The following is a 21,848-nucleotide window of genomic DNA, read 5'->3' as shown; positions in this document are numbered from 1 at the left end:
AACGCGTGGTTGAAGAATCGCAAAAACAAGACGCGTCGAGCCAGGAGACATTTACATGAAAGAAACGTAAAATTCTGAGTTGCGACGGAATCTCATCTTTAAATCTTTAGATTTAATCCGGCGCGCGAGAGGCTAAGTTGCTTTCTGCGTCGGCATGGTAAACTGTCGCCCCGAAGCGCGACGTGACAAATATCCGTTATTTACATAAAGCGCACATAAAGTCATGAGACGCGCGCGATACGGATCCCGCGTATACGGATTCTGAAGTTTAATGCGGAAGAAAGTCGAGAGCGCGCGCGGCCGTCTTCATTCCGCGATACACTCGCGAAGAAGGCGGCTCGGTCGAGGCACTGAGAAATCATAACGTATTGCTGGAAAGTGTTCCACGATAACTGTCTGACATTTGCATGAAATAAGGATTCTAAGCGCAGACGTAATTCCGTACTCGGATTCGTGAATTTAATCCGGGCAAGAGTTACGCGCCCTCGTTTGCCAAGGGAGAGAGACGTAGGGAGAAAAACACGAAATATTTCTTCCCCTTACTCTCGTGTAATGTAATATTTAATTACACGACCGTAACTTATTACGGCACCTAACTGTTCTCTTCCGCCGGCAAAATAGTCCCGCTAATAAGTCACCCTTACATGTGTACAAGTAGTCTGTAGCTAAAAGTTCCTAGTTTCTCTCTCTCTCTCTCTCTCTCTCTCTCTCTCTCTCTCTCTCTCTCTGTCTATCTTTCGGCATAAATATACTCGCGATAGCCTGGGATAAATCGGGTACAAAAAATTATTCGTATAAAAAAAAGTCTCATTTTTACTTTTCAGAACCAAAAACCGAGATTTTGGGTGCGCCGGAATTGTTCATCAATCGAGGTAGCACTATCAATCTCACGTGCGTCGTCCTGCAGAGTCCAGAACCACCCGCCTACATTTTCTGGAATCACAACGATGCGGTAAGTTCGATATATAATTCTATACCACCCGATTCATTATTCTCACACATTTCTACGATAATCGCACTGCTACGAGAATCGAAATACCCCCGAGCTTAAGCGTGTGAAGTTTACGCGCAACGAATAATACGCAGACGACGCTGCAATATCGCACGATTAGCGAGACCTAGATATATTACTGACGCGCGCGACTCTGGCCAACGTTGACTTTGCGCACGGATAATTAATGATGATCCTACTTCCCGAGATATATTCTAATATCACGGAAGGCAACGCGTCGAATAAGTTTCTGCCTCGCCGCCGCCGCTGCTGCCGCGAGACCAAGTTTCCGCGAGATGAAATTTTCAACGCTGGCTGAAACTTCCGTCTTTCTTCGTCATGTTTATTGCGTACACAGTTGTTCGAAATTATTATTGTCGCTGCTGCTGTCGTTGTTATTACATCCTAGAATTTTTTTGTTATTAATGTTCTATAAACAACAATTTAAAATAAATACGTAATGCTCTAACGATTTATGTTTTAGATAAGAGAAAATTTCATTTTCTCCTTTAATTACCCGTAATCTGTTGTATCATTATTTCACAGACATTTTAATTATGAGAAAATTTTTTTATTAAATGGTTATTTTATTAATATATAAAAAATGTAATATAATAGTGTCTACAAAAAAGTACAGGAGACATTTTAGGATTAATTATAAAAACTTTAATGAAAAAATTTAAGTTTATACTTTAAAAGTAAATCATTTTTTAATAAAATATTGAAGAAATGATAGAATTTTTTTCTAAAACAAAACTTGTCTATTATAAATTAATCATTTCGTTCTTTTCAATCTGTGTAATTTCGAAAACTGATGACAATACGAATAGCAGAAATTCCTAGTGGCTATCTGAGATGAAATCTGCCTCTCGCGAATTTCGCCACGGAGTAATAGCAGCGAAGAGATGCGTGATAAATGGTCGTACAGGCGTCGGCGAAGGTCGTCCCTAATTAGGTACTTCGCCTGGAACTCCAGGAAGTCGAACAGTTCCGATTAGAGCACTGATAGAGGACGATAGGCGCACTTAACCACCTGCTGTCATACAAGAATGTTGAGCAGCTTGAAATGTTTCCGTAGCTAAGAATTAATCGAGCGGTATTTGCATCTTCCGAGGCGAGGCACTCTTTTCTCGCTCTCTTGTCCCGACTGAAATATTTTCACTATCTCGACCGTCAAAAAGAGAGATAAAAGATAATATTTACTCGTTCATAATAAGAATACTGCACGCAGAGTATTGTACATGTTTATGTACGGGTATTTATTATAATTAATATATCATACAGAGCACACGCGTTTATGGCTAAGCTAACCAAAAATATGTTTTAAAAACTTGAATTTAAGCTCATATGCTTAAATTCGATATGCTAATATTCTTCTAAAAATTTTTTAAAAAATATTTTCGTTTAAAATAACAAAGTATTTACTAATGGTTTAAAAACCAAGTACAAATTAACTGTCAGATTGAAAAACATATTTTATTTTTTTTCTTATTTTAATATTTATTTATAATGGAGTCTCTTGGGAATCGCATCTTTCATTGGTATACTCGAAGTCAGAATTTCCATATCTTTTTAGTTTTTAACATGATAACAAAGTTTTTCTGGCGAACGAATTAAGTATGTGCGCGCGCACAAAGGGAGATCATAAAACATTCCGACGGTGGTGGCGGCGACTGTTTGCGAACGGTTGACCGGCCAATAAATTTTGATAATGTCCTGGTTGGCTGGCTCGCCGCTAAATCGTGAGAGTCGCGGCAAAATTGGTAACGGCACTCAGGAGGTTCCATTAGGCGCATTAAGCCCTGACCGAGAGCTTTGGGACTCGCCTGGGTACGTAGAAACAACGTTCGCTCGCGAGCCTTAAAGAGAACTCCGTCGTGCGTGACTAACGCGTGCAGCCTCGAAGGGTTCTGGACCGTAAATGAGCCGAGAGGGACTCCCTAATTCCTCGAAATATCATTCCGTCAGTCCCTTCGTCCTTTCTCTCACGTAAGCTGCCCTCCATGAGGAAGATATTGATAATACCCCGTGCGATTAGCAAGACCCAGATTTATCAGCGTAAAGACGTTCATGTATTGATAATTCATCCGATGATCTTACTTCTCGGAATATGTATTTTCTGCACCGATGTATTCTCGCAGAAATAGCACTTCGTATACATATAGGTACGTGTTATCTTATTAAGGATATCAAATGTGATAAAACAAGTTCTGAAACGCTATATTATTCGTTTCGCCACGTTTCCTAATTGGAATAATATTGTTATCGTTATCTTTAAAATAGTCTTACGAGAATCCGTTTACGAGTTTTACACTTTCGTTTTATCTGAACTACTTTTCACTTTGCACTTGGAGGATTACGCGTGTGGATTTCCGCGAAAGCTTGCTTAGTCCAACGGACCGAGATGCGTCTCTGGATCATCCTCTTTAAATATTTCGTCAACGCTTCCGATACTTTTGGCAAAGAGACCTCATAAGAGATTGCACGAGTGGAATCGATTAAACGATCAGGCTGTGGCAAGATAGCTACGCTACTCGTAATCATAATCGCGACTTTGCACGTTCATAATGATTCATGTGCTCGCGGAGGATGCCATGATAGCCTTCGAACGTGATAAACCTGCGGTTGCTACGACCGATAAGGAACGGGAGGAACAACCCCTAGGAATCGTCTCGGGGGAACTGACTGAAATTCTCCTCCGATAATAAAGTCGCCCCGATCGATCCACCGCGACGCGAAACATTTTCCGGCCACAAGGAATCCACCAGAGCCACCCAGGCGCGTTTGCTTTCACGCTCCGATACACCTTATCCCTTTGATTTTGATTGAATTTCATGCCCGCGTCTGTTGCGGCGACCGCACCCCGAAGCGACGCGCCACGCCATCGCTTGTCGATGCGCGATGTGCGATGAACGATACGATATTGAAATACCTCTATATCTTAAAGGTGTATCTTAAAACGCGCGAATAATATTTTGACATTGTGCTAAAAATTGACGAAAAAAAGATTTTGTTTCAAAATTTCTCAAGAGAAGTAAAGAGAAATGATTATTTCGTTGAAAATTTAATACTTATATTTGTCGACATACAATTTCTTAATTAACACTAATAACGTTTAATTATTATCGTACATTGATCAACCAATTTTGTAAAAACATATTTGCATTGCGCATATATTCGTATTTATCTAATTTCATTTCTATTAGACTCTATAGTTCGTTTTTATTCAAATCAATCGAGAGTCAATTGATTTATCTCAAAGATATTCTATCATGAAATAGTAAAACAGGATCATATATTTGGTCTTATTTATATGTCGATCGTGGAAGGCTGCCAAAAGAAAAGAGAGTGGGGAACGGATGCTACTGCCAAATCGATTTCCGTGATTATGAGAACAGAAACAAAAGCATGTTTTGCAAATCTGTCCATTGATCCATTCATCGGAAGTGAATGAACGGGCATCGGAAGTGCGAATGTATTAAAGCCCGCGAACGAATTGCAATTATAATCTTAAATCAATGTAGCACAGGCCGCAGCTCGCCCAAATTTCTTCTACGCGATTTCGATGGACGAATCGAAATAACAGGTGGCATGCGACTTTCGGTGGTGTATCAACTTTATTGTCAGTCGAGTCAATTCGCGAAAAAGGCGTAACATGCGTGTCTGGGCACAGAAGATTGCCTGATACTATCCAAACAGAGCTGCAAGACGTGTAAGACAAACAGCAATGGATTTATGTATACTCGTAAAACCAGCTCATTTTCTGTCCATCCACAGCCATTCGCTGCGCGACGCACAGCACGTGGACACCTCATCCTCGTGCAAACACATCCGTATCAGACATAATCTTTATTTCGTTTACTTACGTACAAAATGAGAATAGCCCTTCACGCGAATAAGCGCCGCTGGCCGTTTTTATTTACGGCCGTTTGCATGTCTATTACATTTCGGTGTCGAGTGTGGGTGAAAAACTAATAACACAAGTCGTTGAAAATGCACTAGTTTTATATTCGTGCATGATGTGTGCAATGTGTCCCTCAAACGGAATATTTTTGCCTAGTTTTTTTTTTTTACGGATCAATTTCTCTTACGCAGCGACTTTGAGAGAATGAAAGAGGCGAAGTATGTAATTGATAATTTCAAAGAATAGCAGTATAATACGAATACGAAGAAAATGGATCAAATTTAACGAATATCAAATCAAATCGTTTTTGTTATTAATATTGAATTAACATCTAATTGCTCTGAGTTAATGATTATTTAGAATATTTATAGATAAAGGTCATTTTCGGTATTATTTATGGCACAGAAAATGAGAATCGTTCAATGAAAAATTTGAAATTTTCTCACAGTTTTCCTCACGGAAAATAACATCGGTAGACAGATATTAATTATACAGGGACCGCGATTATGCGGCTTCAAACGTTTACTGTGAGAAATCGAGAGACTACTCTGCCCAGCCAGGAGATAACGAACTTATTATTTCAACGCGAACGTGAAGCGTCGGGCATAAAATTTGAATAAATGAAAGAATAATACGCGTGTGGTGACCTTGTTTGTACCAGTGTAAGATCCTGTTTCCTTATAAATCTTTATTCGGCTCGTATAAAGACAAGCGTATATAGTAAAATATGTATCTTTACATATTTTACTATACATGCTATTTATCATCATTAGACTGCTATATATTATTATTGTTATTATTATTATTATTATTATATTGCGAAATATAATAACAGAGATTATAATGAAACAATTAATAATTAGGAGATTTCTCTGAAATTTCTGTTGCACGCGACGAGTACTTAAATAGATAAGATTTTGCCCTCAGTGTACTTTGTGTAGTAAGACGACGCAATTTTCCAGCAAAGTAAAATTAGCGAAAGGGATAAACGCCGAGTGTGTTGCGAGCCAAATACACAGACTCGTGTTTTCCGTAATTTTCCGAAATGCGGGCGAATGAACGCGCGCACAGAAGCGTACAGAAGCGTACAGAAGCGCACAGGAACCTTCGGAGCGTCAAAAAGTATCTACCTTACCCGGTCGAGATTCTTGCTGTTGCCCAACGAATATCGAATGATACGCCTAACTGCATGGAACGATCCAAGTTGCATTCGATTAAACGGGACGTTTGGTCGGTCGGCAGTGAAATTCGCGTCACTTCGGGCGCGGTATTGAATATATCTCACGGTAAACACGTCAGGATCCCGGAGATACAGCAACGGCATTACGATACCATACTGTAGAATACAGTACGTATGTCGGTCGCGTCGCTTTTCGGAAAACATTTCGCATTTGCCGCGCTCGACGTGCAGCTGGATGCTCGCCACCTCGGGGAACAACGAAATCCTGAAATAACAGCCGATTTCAACGTAAGAACTGGCAACTTTATTTCTCGGCAAGAGGCGCGACCGAGCGCCTTTCTCACCAAGTGAAGAAATTCGCCTGAGAGAACTCCGGATTGAAGGTTGAATTTATCAAAGCAAACGAAATGGCAAATGGTGACATAAGGAACGACAAGAAGATAAACAGAAACGATGGATGTTGCAAAGAGAAATATCGGTCAAAAATAAATGTTCAGTGAATATCATAATTCAACCGTAATTTAATTATTATAATATTATTAGATTTAATTCTTATCTGATTGTCGACAATTCGAAATATTCAGGGAGGTAAAACTAATCATGATGTACATCATGTGAAATGAAACGTAGGATATAGGATAACAAAGTTTAAATTATGCAAAACATATTAAATCTAGTTGAATAAATCAGTGAAAAATTCGAAAAACGCTAATACTTTTTTTTTAAACCAATGCAAAAACGGCAGTTGCGATAATATGCGAATTAGCATCGTTTTACTTCGTATACCTGCAATATCTGCGAACGACATCGCCGTATTGTAATTTTGCTTAATCCACTCATATTTTATACGCAGAAATATATATTTAAATTCATATAATCTGCCTACGATGTCGAATCGATTTATTAACGTATTAGCAAATTAATATTTCGTGCAAATTCATTAAAAACTCATATGTTGCGCAATATGCGGCTACATGTATAATGTGACTAGTGCAGTCAACCGCTTTGTTAATAATTTCAATAATTTTCAGCGATCACGTGACGATAATCTGAGCTATTTGACAAGGCAATCGATTTTGTCGTTTTGCAATTTTCTACCATAGGTATACAATCGACAATAATAATCATATCGAAGATAGACTATTAAAGTGCTAAATTGAAAAGATAAAATTTGATAAAGAGGGAAAGAAAAGTGAAAGAATGTACGAACGAATATCACAAGAAAGAATAGGTCAAATGCAGAACGGAGAGTGTCAGTTATCAGAATGCACGAGCGAAGCCGGGTAAAACAAAAGTACTAAACCATGAAGAAGCAGAAGAGAGGAAACCCATTCCAACGGTTCATTGAGCCTGAGATGTTCCATTGAAGCCAACCAGCAACGTCCATGGAATGCTGATTTCCAGCAAAAACATGTAACGAGATTGACGAAACATTTCCATTTGCCTCCTATTCAGTCGTGCAAACTTTTCGCACTTAAAACTTTGAAAAATTACGGATTCATAAGACACATCGAAATTATCTGATTCGCTAAGTTGCACTCTCTCATTGCTGATAATATCAAACACAATAAATTTATGGATTGAATGAATCCGTGCTAACTAACAATCTTTAATTTCTATATAATTTGTGGGCCTTTTTGAAATTCTTTAAATTAATAAATAAGAAAGAAAATTTTGATTTAACATTAACGAGAAAGTTAATCGTAATTATAATCTTATCATATTAACCTCGTTTTATTTTTAATAACTAAAAATCATGTTAACACATTAACACGCGCATGTAAATGATTAAAATTTAAAATTGTATAAAATATAATTGTCTTTTGTCAGAGAGAGAGAGAGAGAGAGAGACGGACTAATTATAATAAACATTCTGTATCTGACAGAACAAAAAATGTAAATATTCAATTTAAATGTAACGTTCATTTATTCCAGATCGATTTACAGTCACGAGAGTTAATCGGTGAGTAATTGGTCGCTGTTTTAATTCAATCGTCAATGCAGAGTCAGCACTTTATACGATTAATGAACTGAAAATTGGATATTATTTATCCATCCTGATGATCGAGTAGAATTAAATAAAAATCAATTCAATTCGAAACATCGCTCGCCCGAGTAATTACAAGAACGTCGTTTACAATAATTCGCGTGTATCGCGAACGTGAGTAACGTAGAAAACGGCAACGCAGAGCATATTAAACATTCAATATATATTCAACATATATTCATATATCGCAAAATATTTAAGAGCGATCATGCTCGGTTTATCGTTCGCGTATCCTACGTTACAAAAACGCACAAACTTCCTATATCAGGTGGATCGTAAAAGTTTAATGAATTCCTGAAACGTAAGTTTACGTTTGTGTTACGTAAGTTTCAGAAATACAACTTTGTAGGCGTTGTTTAATTTCGTGCTTGTATAGAGCAGAGCACGAGCAGCTAAAGGGACGAACGCGCGCGCCCTTCGAAACATTAATTTGCGAGTTACCGGCGGATTGTAAAAACCCAACATCGAGCCCCGTTTCATATAGGATAAGGAAAGTTCAACTCTCAGAAGCGGCAGAAGAGCGCGTCATGGATGCACGTGTCTGAGTGCGCTGGCATTATTGCGCCTCGTATATATACGGTCGGATTAACTATGGATTTTCCAACGAAAGTTTCGCATATTATTCTGCGTTAGACCGCAACGCGCGGTTTAGATAACGGAACGGAAGGAAGTAGCGCGGCGCTTATCAAACTCGCGGCGGTGGCGGCGCGGCGGCGCAGCCGCTAACTTTCGTCCGATTAATCGCGCGCTTTGAGACCATGGGACGATGGGGATAAACAGCTCGGCGACCGATATATTCTTATCCTCGGGATTTGATGCTGCGCAGCGAATGCAGCAGTCTGGAAAGATTAAATTTTCTCGAGTATAGCTTATATTTGCACACTTAATGAAAGAAACTTCAAAAAAGCATTTCGTTCTTCTGAGAATGAAGCAATCATTTAGATTTGCCCTTTCGCGAATGAAAGAAATTTGAGCGTACAATATAATATCAAAACTTACTGCGAAGTAAATAGTTATAATAAATAATCGAAAAGCAACGAGACTCTTTAATAAAACTTTTATACTATATTAATTAACCCTATACTAATCTACTATAATTTTCTATTTTAATTTTATTATAAATGATAACAATTTTAGATTTTTTTTGTTTATTGAATTATAAAGAAAAATATTGTATTTTAACAAAATTTCTAAATTTTAAGTATTGGAAAAACGGTTCCTCTGAAAGGAAAAGTACAGTGTACGAGAGAAATTAATGATTATTCATTCGTCATTTCTTTTTACCAAGAAAATTCTAAGAGGACATGACGTCCGAATTTTTTAACGCCGAAACACAGCCAACAACATGTTGTCAAGGATGCTCTACGATTCTCAATCCCTTAAGAAGGCTTACGTGCCTCTCAGTCGAAGGCACACTGTCGTAAGGTTCCGGCTGCGGATTATTTATTTAAAAATCCTTTTTGGCTCTCGCGACGTTCTCCGCTCTTTATTCCTTTCATTCGCGTATACCGAATGTTGGATTCTGCCAACCTCGCGTTAAAGCGACACTCGTGAGCGTTGTCAAGTGGAACAGACGTAGGATAAACACGGCGTTCGTCCGGGTCTTGAGACGAGTGCACTACTAGCATTTGGACATTGCATCCAATTTTCCAGCGTAAATGCGCAGACTTAAATAACAATCGTGGAATATTTTGATTATTCTAATAGTCCAAGTATCTTTTTGAGCACGAGAAAAATTGATCTTTTATTAAATAATAAAACGGAAGTTTATCTTTTATAACAAAAAAAGTGTCAGGTTTTACTTTTTCAACAAGATATTACAGATATTATCTTTTCATTTTCTTCAATATTTCCTATGTAGAAAAATTAAAATACGTATGCTTATATTTCAAGAAAATTGAATAACTCCAGGGAATAATTAAAAATTATAAAAAGCTAAACAATATATAGAGATCCGCCGGAAAAATGTTCATACCTAGAATAATATTTATCTTGGGAAATATCCTCAGGGCATAAGTCGCCGGCAAAGTAATTTGCACCGCACGTCGGGGGGCGAACCTTACTCGTATCACCGGACGTCCCGGGATACTGTACTTTACAGCCTCTTTCCGATCGTCGATCTTGTAGAACGCGCTAAGAATTCTCGTTAAAGGAGAGAAACCTCGTATTTTTTCCACCCTCGCCCGTGCTCTCCGCGAACCGAAAGGGAGTCCTTCGATGGGCTTATCTCCGCGCCTGTCGTCTTCATAGCCAATACCCATCGGGGCTGCCTAATAAAAAGTGTATCCGGCATTGGCTAGCCGGTTTCTCGTTCGCTTCCTATCCTCATCGTGACTTCTCGTCCAACCGGAGAGACGTCACCTTGTCTCAAGACGATCGTCCGATCTCTGTTCCAGATAATCAGCTACGACTCGAGCAGAGGCGGCGTCTCCGTGGTCACGGAAAAGGGTGACAGCACGACGAGTTTCCTCCTGGTGCAAGAAGCGAAGCCGTCGGACTCGGGACGGTATACTTGTAACCCCAGTAATGCTCAACCGAAATCGATCACCGTACACGTACTCAACGGTGAGTAATCGATGATACGAGAACGATACCGACTTTTTGTCAGTTCGTGATTAACAACCAACATTCGTGTCCATTAAAAACAAAACGTCAAATGATATCGGAAGCCTGAATTTATGAGAAATTTAACGTAAATTTTGCAATGTAAAATGCTATTGATTTATTAAAAAATCTTTTGTCTATATCTCTTAATGCTTTTATTCGATTAATTTTGTGATTTTTCGCTAACATCGTGTGACAGTTGTGATCCACCGTGTTGGAAATTTTTAACTTTCGACGTTGAATAACTGTCATTGATTCATCATTGACGCAAGCTATTTTTCGAACTTATCCTTTTAATATCAAATCAATATCCGATGGCGCTAAGACTGTTCGTGGTTATATGACTCATCTGGGATTAGCAAATTCTCTTTTTGGGATAGGAGAATGCATCTCTCTAAGGAGAAACCGCGCCAATTACGGGAAATAATTAGCTAAATTGCATTCCATTTGGGCTAGGCAACAAAAAGGGCAATGCGAAGGGAAGGGAGAAGAGAAGGAGAGGAAACGGCGAGCGAGAATGCCAAGCGCCGCGGGTCTTCAGAAAATTTAAGTGTTGCCCTCTGTTTCAGGAGAGTATCCCGCGGCAATGCAGCACGGCGGTCAGGCCAAGCAACCAAGGCTGTACTCTCTTCTGCTCTGCCTGTGTCTGCTACTTTACTAATTGCTCCATTCCATCGCGCATTTTCGAAGGGAGAAATCAGAAGGCACTTTCCAGTGAAGAAAAAGAGAGAGAGAAAAAAGAATGAATGAATGAATGAGTGTTTGTGTGAAAGAGAAAAAGAAAAAGAGAGAGAGAGGTATTTTCCATCACGAATTGCGCGAACGTTGCCCAGGTGTCATGGAAGCCGCAGCGAGATACGTGCGACGATGTGCATCCGACGGGGACGCTTTTGACTGTGCACCGGAACGATGAACTCTTTCGCAACGACGCGCCGTTTGTCGATGCAACCGAGCGACGACGACGTGTCCGGAAGGGCAGCGTGACGACCACAGGACGATGCTTTTAGCGATGAGACCGTGCGCGATTCGAGATTGCGAATATACAATAATACACGTAAGAGAAATACATCACGAAATCCCGATACGTAATAACCGTCGATGAATCGTCATGACCGGTTTTATTAACAACAGGTTACTTATTCGTAAGTAAAATCACAAACTTGACTGTTGATCGAAAAACGTGAATGAGAGAGTACAATTATTCATCAAATCATAATTCCACATTGATGAAACTATAATAAAGAATAATTGAAATTATGGTATTCAAGATGTTGCTGAAATTACTCGTTTTTACATTATTTTATATTTTGTTTACATTCTCGCCACGGCGATGATGATCGGGCCTTAATTTAAAATTCCCTTCAAATTCTTAAGAGCATTGGAACGCAACTTTCGTTTAACTCATTTGTATTTCGGCTTCACCGAGTAAGTTTTGTATTTCCTCGAATTCCGATCGTTCACAACTTAGAGACCCTCGAAACAATCGACTCTCTTTTTGGTACGACTGCAAATACCTCTGCTTCGAGGAAAACGCGAGTCTTCTGGGACATCTTGTACACAACGCAGATAGCGAAAAGTGGAAAGGGCGAACGTGTAGAGCACGTTCGAGCGAAAAGCGACTGAGAACACGGAGAAGGTACGCGTCACCACAGTGCTCGTCTTTCTCTCCACGATTAATTCGAATAGACTCGAAACGTCTGCCGACTCATGGACTTTCAGCCAGCAAGGTTGGTGGCGAGTGCATCGAGGATGGGAGAACGAATCGTTGCCATGCAACCGCGGCTTTGACCAAGTATACGCTTCGAAATCCGCGCCTGTGCGACCATCGGTCACTACGACCAGTGTGTACCAGCTCTGTATGTACCGCGATACACCGATTCTTCCCTAGCGGCATGCACAAGGAACCTTTTGTCGATCCTCCAGTCTCGTGTTCCAATATTGACACCGCATTTCCGGCCACTGCACTGGTGAGAAGCGAACGACGAAATCTCGAATTTCTACGCTAAAATCGTAAGGTATTGCGGGAGGCGATTACCGCGTAATCGGATCGCGCGTCTCGGCTCTTTTCTTATCGCTTTTCTTTTCTTTTCTCCCGCACGGTATCTCGAAATCAATTAGCGGGCGATAAAAGCCTGTACCGCACGCGATTATCGATCGACGACGGGTAGTGATTTTTCGGATTATTTCTTGGATTTGTCTCGACTAAACACGATCGCGCTACTTCACAATCAAAGAACGTTGTTGAGTCTAAAGCAGCGCAATTAGCTTACGCGAAATAGAAATTGCACGTTATGAGATTCAACAGTAATTACCCTTCTGTTCCGACAGTTACCTCAAAAGGTACAGAGACAAAGCGAGATTCGCCGTGTATAATGATATTTGCATTAAATTCAATCGCGTTATTTGATGCGTTTTAAAAATTCGACGAAGAACAGAATCTTTTACGTCACAAAGCAAAAAACGTTTATGTGACAATGCACAAAAGGATTTTTCGAGAAATATTAATATTAATAAAATTCAATCGACAGCGGTATCTTTAAAGCAATGTGCAAGATTTCGACTAGCGATCATATCTTTGTCATACAACGAATTAAATTATGCACTTCTTTCCGTAAGAATTAATAGAAATAAAGCAGCATGCATACGGAGCGTCGGATGAAAATATTTTACAGCACGGGATTAAAATGAAATCCTCTTAATTAATTCAAATATGCAGAATCTTTCTTTCTCCATATATGTATTTGCATTGTTTACGCAATCCTACAAATACGGACCCGTCCCGTGTTAGCAAAAGATAAAATAAATCGCGAGATATCAAGTAAATTTATTTTTCTACTTCTCGGGAGAGTATTTCCGTAGAAGGTAGAAAATAATGAAGAAAAGTCGGTCATGCGTGCAATTCGTATACAGCGTGCACGCGAGCGCAAGAATGGTGTACGCGGTGAGAGTGGCAACGAGAAACGCATCGTTCTAATCGATCAAGTGTGCGCGAAAAATGCGAGATACGTCCAATTCAATTAGCTCTCGCAATTTTCTTTTTTTTTTTTTTTTTCATTTAGACAACTGTCTATTTGTCTTTATGTACATACAAGTGGTACACAAGTGGGCTGCTTCGAGTATAATATCGAATTTCTGCGCGACGCTCTCAGCGTGGCTCATAATTCTTGCTCGCGCTATTGCTGTCCCATTTGTTTCTTACATTGCACGTACTTTGTCTACCTCTCGTCGAAACACATTAAACAAATCATTACGGAAGAATTCATCGCTCATTATTTTCTTTCGGCTCTCATTCTTAAATCGCATTTAAATACTGAGATAAAATTTGCATAATTTTTTTCATTTAAGTCAATTTAAGGGTATAATACATTTGAAACTATTAAAAAAATCAATATAACTTACATACGTTATATAAAATTATTTGCAAATGTCGAAATGATCTTATTTAAAAAAAGCAATTTCGCAAAATTTTATACAATTCTTTGGTTCTATCAATCTTTTCCCAACGGAAATCAGAAGATGTGACATTTAGATATTTCTCGTCTACTGACTACGACCGATCGGGATGCGCGCGAATAGCTATTATAGTCGGTGACCGATTTAAAATACATTTAGGAACTCGTAAACGACTTCTTGTTCGGGACGCCGCATAATTCAGTACGACCGCGTTTCGCCAAAACCCCATCGACGACGTCGGGTTCGTAACTATTAATAAAACTTGGAGCTGTCGCGAACGCGAACGGGAGTAAATGGTAGCAGAAAATATGAATAATGAATGAAAAAAGTGCTGGTAAACGCCTTGAGCCGAAAGCGCGTGTGCGTACCATGCATGTGAGCGCGAAAAACAAGTAATATCCAATATCCGCGCAACGAAAGAACGTGATTAAAAAAGTTTTCAACGACCAGTAATACAATGGCTCAACCACGCGTAAGAACGCCTCTTGTCGCCGACCGAATAATCAAGTCCCTGTCTCTAGCCCCTTATTTCTCGGGCAAAAAGATAGCGACCCTCGGCCCTTCGGCCGGAGGTGGACATTTAGTGGACCCTTCCTCCGTTGCCTCCCATCCGCCGACCGGTTACCTCTCCATTCTTCCTCCTGGTCGGAAAATCAGACAGTCGCCGGACTACCGAGGGGAAAAAAGTGCGAGGGTAGAATGTGGAGTCGGAGAAGAGAGGTAGTGGGCCGCGCGACGACACTTGCCGATTCGCCTTCATTTATCAAGTTCAACGCGAGGTACGCCGCACAATGTCGGCATCGACATTCTCCAAGCGGACGCGATGTATGCTCGGCTTCTCCAGCTACTCTACACGCTCTCGCACGTGTACGCGCTCATACACGCCCGTTAATCCTCCCCCCCCCCCCGATGCTCCTCTGCACTGGATTAACGCGCGGTCAAACATCGATCGAGGGCATTAATTAATTAGACGTTTCATACAACAGAATTAAAGTATCATCGCGGGTGTATCCGAAATGTACGACACTAACATATCTCAAGATACAAAATTGCATCCGATATTACAACCAGAAGATAAAATTGGCCGATATCGACATATTAGGTAGATAGTTTCAATATTTTCACGATGAGAATGGCTTACAGCGGCTCTTGCTACAAGAACACTATACTTTCCTACGCGTTTAATTTGAACGCCAATAATTTCATTCCATCGCACAATTAACATATTTGTATTAATTTTTATCGATATATATATCCATAAATTGGCGATAAAAAAAAACTTACATTACAAATTTACTCTTTGTACATACCGAACAATAAAAACTGCCGTATGGCTTTTAGTAAAAAGAGTAAACATCGCACGCAGAGCTTTTCTCGGCTTTCCTGCGGAAAGGATCCGGCTGATTTATGTACGAACGTGATTTCGAGGCATTGTAATAATTCAAGATCGCTAGCCAGCTATATACTATACTTCTGTTGCATTCTTCTTCTTCAGAATCGTATTCTCCGATACATTTTCAATCGTGGATGGAAGGGATAGAATGTCTCGGAAGTGAACATGGCACTGTAGCGCTATACCGGAGGTTCGAAGTGCATGCAACGCGTGCCTATCGTCGTTTCTTGGTATTTCCATCCACTTTTATTCTTTACTATAATAGCAACCGACATGAGAATGCCGTTCGTGACCGGCAAACGAGACTCTCTATATGCTCGCGCTCGGTCGGACGTGCTCGTTTTTCCTCTCGTTTCGCTTTTCCGGGACGTCCGCAGCTCCGCGTACGTGCAGCCGGCTTTAATTAAAAATGAGCGGCACTTTTTCTCATATTACGTCAACGGGGTAAATGTTATTGTTTCATTTCTGATTGTTACTTCGCCGACTGTCTTTATATGAATTGTTCGTACGTAATCGTATTTCTATTCGAATCAACGAGACAATCAGAAAAATATGAACAACGTTATGTCAAACGTTTATCTTCATAAAATGCAAACTATTATATAAAAACTTAACTGAAAAAAGCAAATCATTTTTGTTCGAACATTTTCTTTTCGAATCAAAGAAAAAACAATTTTTAGTGTGATTTATTTTGTAATCACATTTTAGTAGATGAGAAATACATTTTCTCTACGATAACTGTATCAGCACAAATCATAGGAGTAAATGGTGAGTAAATGATCTTTTCTTTATATTCGTAAGGACAAAAATACGCGAATTGAATAAACATTAACGTATATATTTTTCTGAGATTGTTCGCATCTTACGTTGTAAACATGATAATAAACGCGTCGTCGAATGAATAAACACGGAAGAGCGAAATCTTCTCAACTTAATCTGCTACTTGAGTCAATTTACATCGCCATTTATGTTAGATACTTAGGTCCGTGAAGAACATCGTCCGACAACCACCTCTCCGAAGAGCGCGCCTCTCATTAAGGCGCAAAACTAAACGTCGGTATAATTTCCGACTCTGGTTACAAGCGCAGCAGCGAGGTCGTTACCGCCGCGAATTAGAGTCGCGTTACAAAGCCGAGACGTAACAAACTCACTTGGCAAACGACGTCGTTGCGCGTTTCCCGAACGGAACATTGGCCGAAAACGATCGAGACGGAAGAAAGAAAGGATGTCTGTCCAGAAAGAGATAAGAGCACCCTTGTCTGTTCCTTCATATCACAAGTCTTATACTTTTGTATCAAGAGCCCCTTTATCGCGATGAAAGTAATTCGACGAGGTTATTTCCTGGAGAGAAAAAAAATTGACAAAGAATGTTCGCGTTTTGGAAAATGTCAATGTATTTTCTCTGCGATCTAGGGATAAATTTACGTTGATATATTTATGACATTGTACGACTGTGTCGACGTCGCATTGCAAAATGTCCAAGTGGACGCGTGTCGTTTTTTAAATTCGAAACAAACGCGAGCGATGTGCGACGATGAATTAAACTTTTATCTTGCGTATTCCATGTCTCTTCCGCAACTAGAGAGATAGATCTGTTCGTTTAGTAGTTTATAGGGTTTGTAAAGTAACTTTATACGGTTTTTATACCAGCACCGAGACGGAACGACCACTGCCAAAGCAGATTCGCGAAACGTGCATGCTCACAAGAATAAAATATCTGTATATCGGTCAAAATGTAATTTTACGTGTGGAAAAAATCGCGCTACGATAATTCTCTGTGAATTTTTACAACGGCTGGTCGTTCGATGCTGTACGACTCGTGGTTTTAATTTACACCTTAAATAATTGTGCTAAAATGCGGATTGAATCGTGCTTGGTAATCGCAACGTGTGCGTGTTAGTATTCAGCGACAATCGGTGCGCCGACTGCGCGCAGTAGATTCCACTCCCGCATAATACTGGATGTGAACGTCGAGACTCGAGTACACCGACTGAAATAGAAGAATAGAGAAAGAAAGGACGAGAACGTGGAAGGAAAAAAAATAAATAATCGCGTAACAGTTAACATAGAGAGGCGCGATATGCTTAGAGTGCCGTGGCGGACGGTTGCCGTTTTTCATTCGGATAGCAGGATACGCAAATAAAAGAAGCGGTGCGTGCCGCGGTTTCGTTATTCCATCCCTTGCTTCCCCCCCCCCTCTCCTCACCCCAGTATCAGTGGTGCACGCTCGAACAAGCTCGTACCCGTATCCGTGAAGGAAATTCTCCGTTACGATTCGTCGAATCTCGAGAATGTAATTATGCGAATCCCGAAACTGATTGTCGTGCGTGAGGGAAACAAGTGGGAAAAGTCAGGCGATATCATGGATGACGGGTCCGTTCGTATACAATAAGCGACAAATTCTACCGCCTAATTTATGCGGTATTTATCTTCTCTACTCTTGATTTATCATTTTGATTCGCTATAATGCTTCTTATGAAGGATGATTTCGAAAGTAACTGACATATGAATGAAACAAGTGAAAAGAGTCAGACTAGATCAGACAACGTCTTCTTTCGTCTATTCTTTTGAATATTGGACAAATCAAACTACCTCATATTTATCTCTTCTATGTTCTTCAATCAATTATTTCGATCATTGTAAGATTCGTCGCGACTAGAATGTCTTCTTTTTCCAATGGCAGTAAACTAAAGACTTCCAAATGTATGTATGTAATATATGATGTTTTTGACACGTCGACCTATTCTTACCGTCGAATATCAAGATATTAAGTACTCATCGGAATATTTTTTTCGATCATCGTAGTACAACGGAATCGATCGGCCGACCTTTTTTCGGTCGGCCGTGTATTTGCCAATTTTTCGCATGTGCAAATTTCCAATAACTACGCTGCGATGTGTATATTTTTGATTCGAAAATCTGACCAACGAGGTAAAAAAAAAAAGAGTATAAACAGAAAAACGAAAAAGAGAATGCAGAAAGCCACTTTAGTTCGTTCGGCATGGCGCGAATTAGTATGCAGCACGATGCGTCGACGAGAAAGAGGATTTTACGTGACGATTTATAAAAAGTCGGCGCATTGTGTGCGCTATCGAGTGCGAGACGCGACGTACGACGATGGCGACGACTCGTTAGCGTTCGATGGTGTGAGACCACGCAAAAAAATTTTCCCCTCGCATTCACTAAACTTTTCGAGTTTCCACAAATTATATCTTCATCGCCGATATTGAAGACAAGAATTCTTATTACGTTTAGATTCATTAAAATTGAACGTTAATTATATTAATTCTTAAACACGCGAACGCGGTCAAACATAATAAGAATCATTATCTCTTATATCCGATTCTGTCAATCGTAAAATATATCGTAATCAAAAACGGAATTTAAATACCGCGTAAAGATCGAAGAGATTTTGTGAAATACTCTTCGATATTCCGAATATCAGGATGCAACATGTATGATTAAAAAAGACAAAATGCAGATTTAACGCAACTTATCATCACACATTTCCAATGGATAGTTAATAATAGCGGAATTAATGACGAATAATCGAGCGGTTATCGTTTAATGATATTCAGTTCCATACAATATTCGCATAATGATTATGCGCACACGCAGGTCATGAAAACCGAGTGCAGGCAGCCCCTCAGCCTAATTTCGACGATTAAATCAATGACCACGATGCCAGGCATTGATACGCGCAATCTGCATTTTCCGCTTGTGCGTTACATCTCGCTCGGGCGAAATTCGCCAGAGTTTGACGAATTAAACGAACATTAAACTACCTGGCACACGCGCACAACAGACCACCTAGTCCTGTCGACGACGAACTTTCGATCGACATTACTTCTCTCGTATGTAAATATGTACTTAAAAGGCTGTTTAGTTGTTTAGTTGGTCTCGACAATATGACGATTACGACGTTATCGCATTTATCACTATACTACAATTCATTTTGTACGATATGCCTGTGTATGTATTCGTGCGTGCGTGCGTGCGTGCGTATGTGCATGTGTGTATAATCTTGATCACTATGGTGAATGCGGTATTAAAAGTCAGGGGAAGGGGATTTAGTGCGTAACGTTAGACGTTATAAATGAACTATACCGAGCGCGACGAAGGAACGGTACACATCGTCGTGTGCCGCACTGTAATTACATTGCGTACAATGTGCAACAATCGTACAGGTAATTCGGTAAATCGATACGGCAATACGACTTAAATGCAAATGCTACCGACGTCGCGCGCATACCTGCATGTGTCACCGTAAAACAACGTACTGTTGTTGTCACAGTTTACATCCATTGCAACCTGAGAAAGACGAAAAACTCCTCGCTTCAAGCCGATCGTGAATTTGTATGCGTGCGAGGTGATTTTCACCTTGTGTATCCATATCTAGATCAAAGGCGGATCTAGGAGACTCTCAATGGATCAACCGACAGATGAGATTAAAAAATTTCAAAACTATTATAATTAACATTTTCGTTTTTTTGTACGGCCTTGGCTAGGCATAACTTGTGTGAATTAATCAACAAAAATATTGAAAAAAGTAAACTCCTATTGAAATCCCGAGAAGAGAGAGAAAGAGAGAGAGAGAGAGAGAGAGAGAGAGCAAAAAAGAAAGAGAAACTCTGGATCCGCCAGTGGATGAGAGAGAGAGAGAGAGAGAGTCTCCGTGCTAATTACATCCGTAAATCACTTACACGAAATCGCCGCATAACGTGGCCACCGAAGATGGCTGCGTGCCAGATCGGATAGCTTTAACGTAATCTTAAAATATTCCATGTTCCCATGTGTGCGCGAATGTACGTACGTATGTATGAGCAGAACCGAGCGCGTGATCACTTTTCCGATATTCGATTTGCCGCTGCATACCCGCGAACGCTCTCATTAACCTTTAGCAGGCCAGACGTGAATGGAAGTGAGTTGTTTTTTAATGATCTACAATGGTGTTGTCGCGTGATAATTATGACGCTTGCTTTCTCTCTTTTTTCTTCCATTTTTCTCTCTCTCTCTCTCTCTCTCTCTCTTTCTTCTCTTTCATTCTCTTTCTATATCTTCGTGCGCGTCTGCTCATGGAAATCGCATGCGAACCGCGCGAAACATCAAACCGCGTCCGAAAATTCTTAATTGCAGGAACGCGCGCGATTCCTCTGCAATACTCGAGGATTTGCCTCCTTCAAGTGACCACTTCTAATACAATCGTCAAAGCCTCGATATCATATCGAAAAACTTTTGTTAGTATTTATGTCAACGTGATTTCGAGACATCTGTAATGCAATCGAAGAGCGAAAGTCGGATATTAAACTAAATACTATTCTGATAAAGTATAGTATACTATAGTACTCTGAATTACGGCGAAAAAATATTTCAAATTTCTCGTTTAAAAGATATCAAATCATCAATGTAAATTTTAAACAATTTGAGATATTAAATAACAGAACGATATTTCTGAAACAATGAAATTTGTTATACTTTTCATTGTAACTCAGAAAATCATTTCCAGCATTTAATTAGTATTTGACTTGTGCTCTTCAGATAAATCTAGATGAAAAAATTATGTGGATCTTCTTACAGGGAGAAAGGAACCAACCGACAATCCCTATCGGATTAATTAACAATAAAAGCACTGTCGACTGATTCCTTCCTGAATAATGCGCGCCATAATATGTTCGTGCGATACAATATTCTGATACGCTATCGTTGAAGGTATCAACAATCACTCATGCGAAACTAGAATAATTCACAAAACTCCACACTTGTAAATATGTCAATATCCAAGACAAGATCTTCCGGCCAGGATGCCGGCGTCCAAGCGTGATCAATCCGGTCTGACCGAGAGAAGCTTCGTCTGGACTTTTACCGATCTCTCTCGCGGAAAGGAGACAGGATCGAAATTATAGCTGTGAATATGTAAGTAAGCGGAAAACGTAGCGCACGAAAGTGCGATTTGTCTCGCATCGGGGGAAACCGATCGGAAAGATGGCAAGAAAAAGCGGGAGGGTGGATGGGGAGGAACTTTAAGGCTTTTTCTTTCCTAAATCAGCTTTCGAAGATAAAGGATAAAAGAGAGAGAGAGAGAGAAAGAGAGAGGATGAATACGTCTAGAGTGCGTTACATGTTACAAAAAAAAGAGGCTGCTGCCATGCGAATCACAGAAGCCCGTGTAATAGAGAAAAAGAAATGGAAATGGAGGGATGAAGAGGGAAATAAAGACAGTGAAGTTGAATCAAAGCGAACTCATATCAAGCGAGTATGAGGAGGCGCGCGTATGGA

The 21,848-nt window shown here is 40.0% G+C and overlaps 1 protein-coding gene and 1 long non-coding RNA gene across 8 annotated transcripts in view; one reads left to right on the top strand and one right to left on the bottom strand.

Moving 5' to 3' along the window:
- Positions 1-15,081, top strand: part of LOC105458551 (lachesin-like) — a 280,519-nt gene extending 265,438 nt beyond the window's left edge. For 5 of the 6 annotated variants that reach the window (XM_011703947.1, XM_011703946.1, XM_011703948.1 and 2 more), the window contains 3 exons: positions 825-952; positions 10,519-10,687; positions 11,296-15,081. In XM_011703947.1, the coding sequence (XP_011702249.1) occupies positions 825-952; positions 10,519-10,687; positions 11,296-11,387 (389 nt within the window). In that variant the 3' untranslated portion in view covers positions 11,388-15,081. The remainder of the gene's footprint in view (positions 1-824; positions 953-10,518; positions 10,688-11,295) is intronic. The other variant, XM_011703949.1, reaches the window with a different exon arrangement.
- LOC105458552 overlaps positions 1-21,848 on the bottom strand; it is a 253,105-nt gene that overhangs the window by 208,057 nt on the left and 23,200 nt on the right. The window lies entirely within an intron of this gene.

This window comes from Wasmannia auropunctata, unplaced genomic scaffold (genome assembly GCF_000956235.1).
Source record: "Wasmannia auropunctata unplaced genomic scaffold, wasmannia.A_1.0 LD334508.1, whole genome shotgun sequence".
Taxonomy (NCBI): domain Eukaryota; kingdom Metazoa; phylum Arthropoda; class Insecta; order Hymenoptera; family Formicidae; genus Wasmannia; species Wasmannia auropunctata.
The sequence above is the reverse complement of the archived record's forward strand: the minus strand, read 5'-3'. Positions and strand labels throughout refer to the sequence as shown.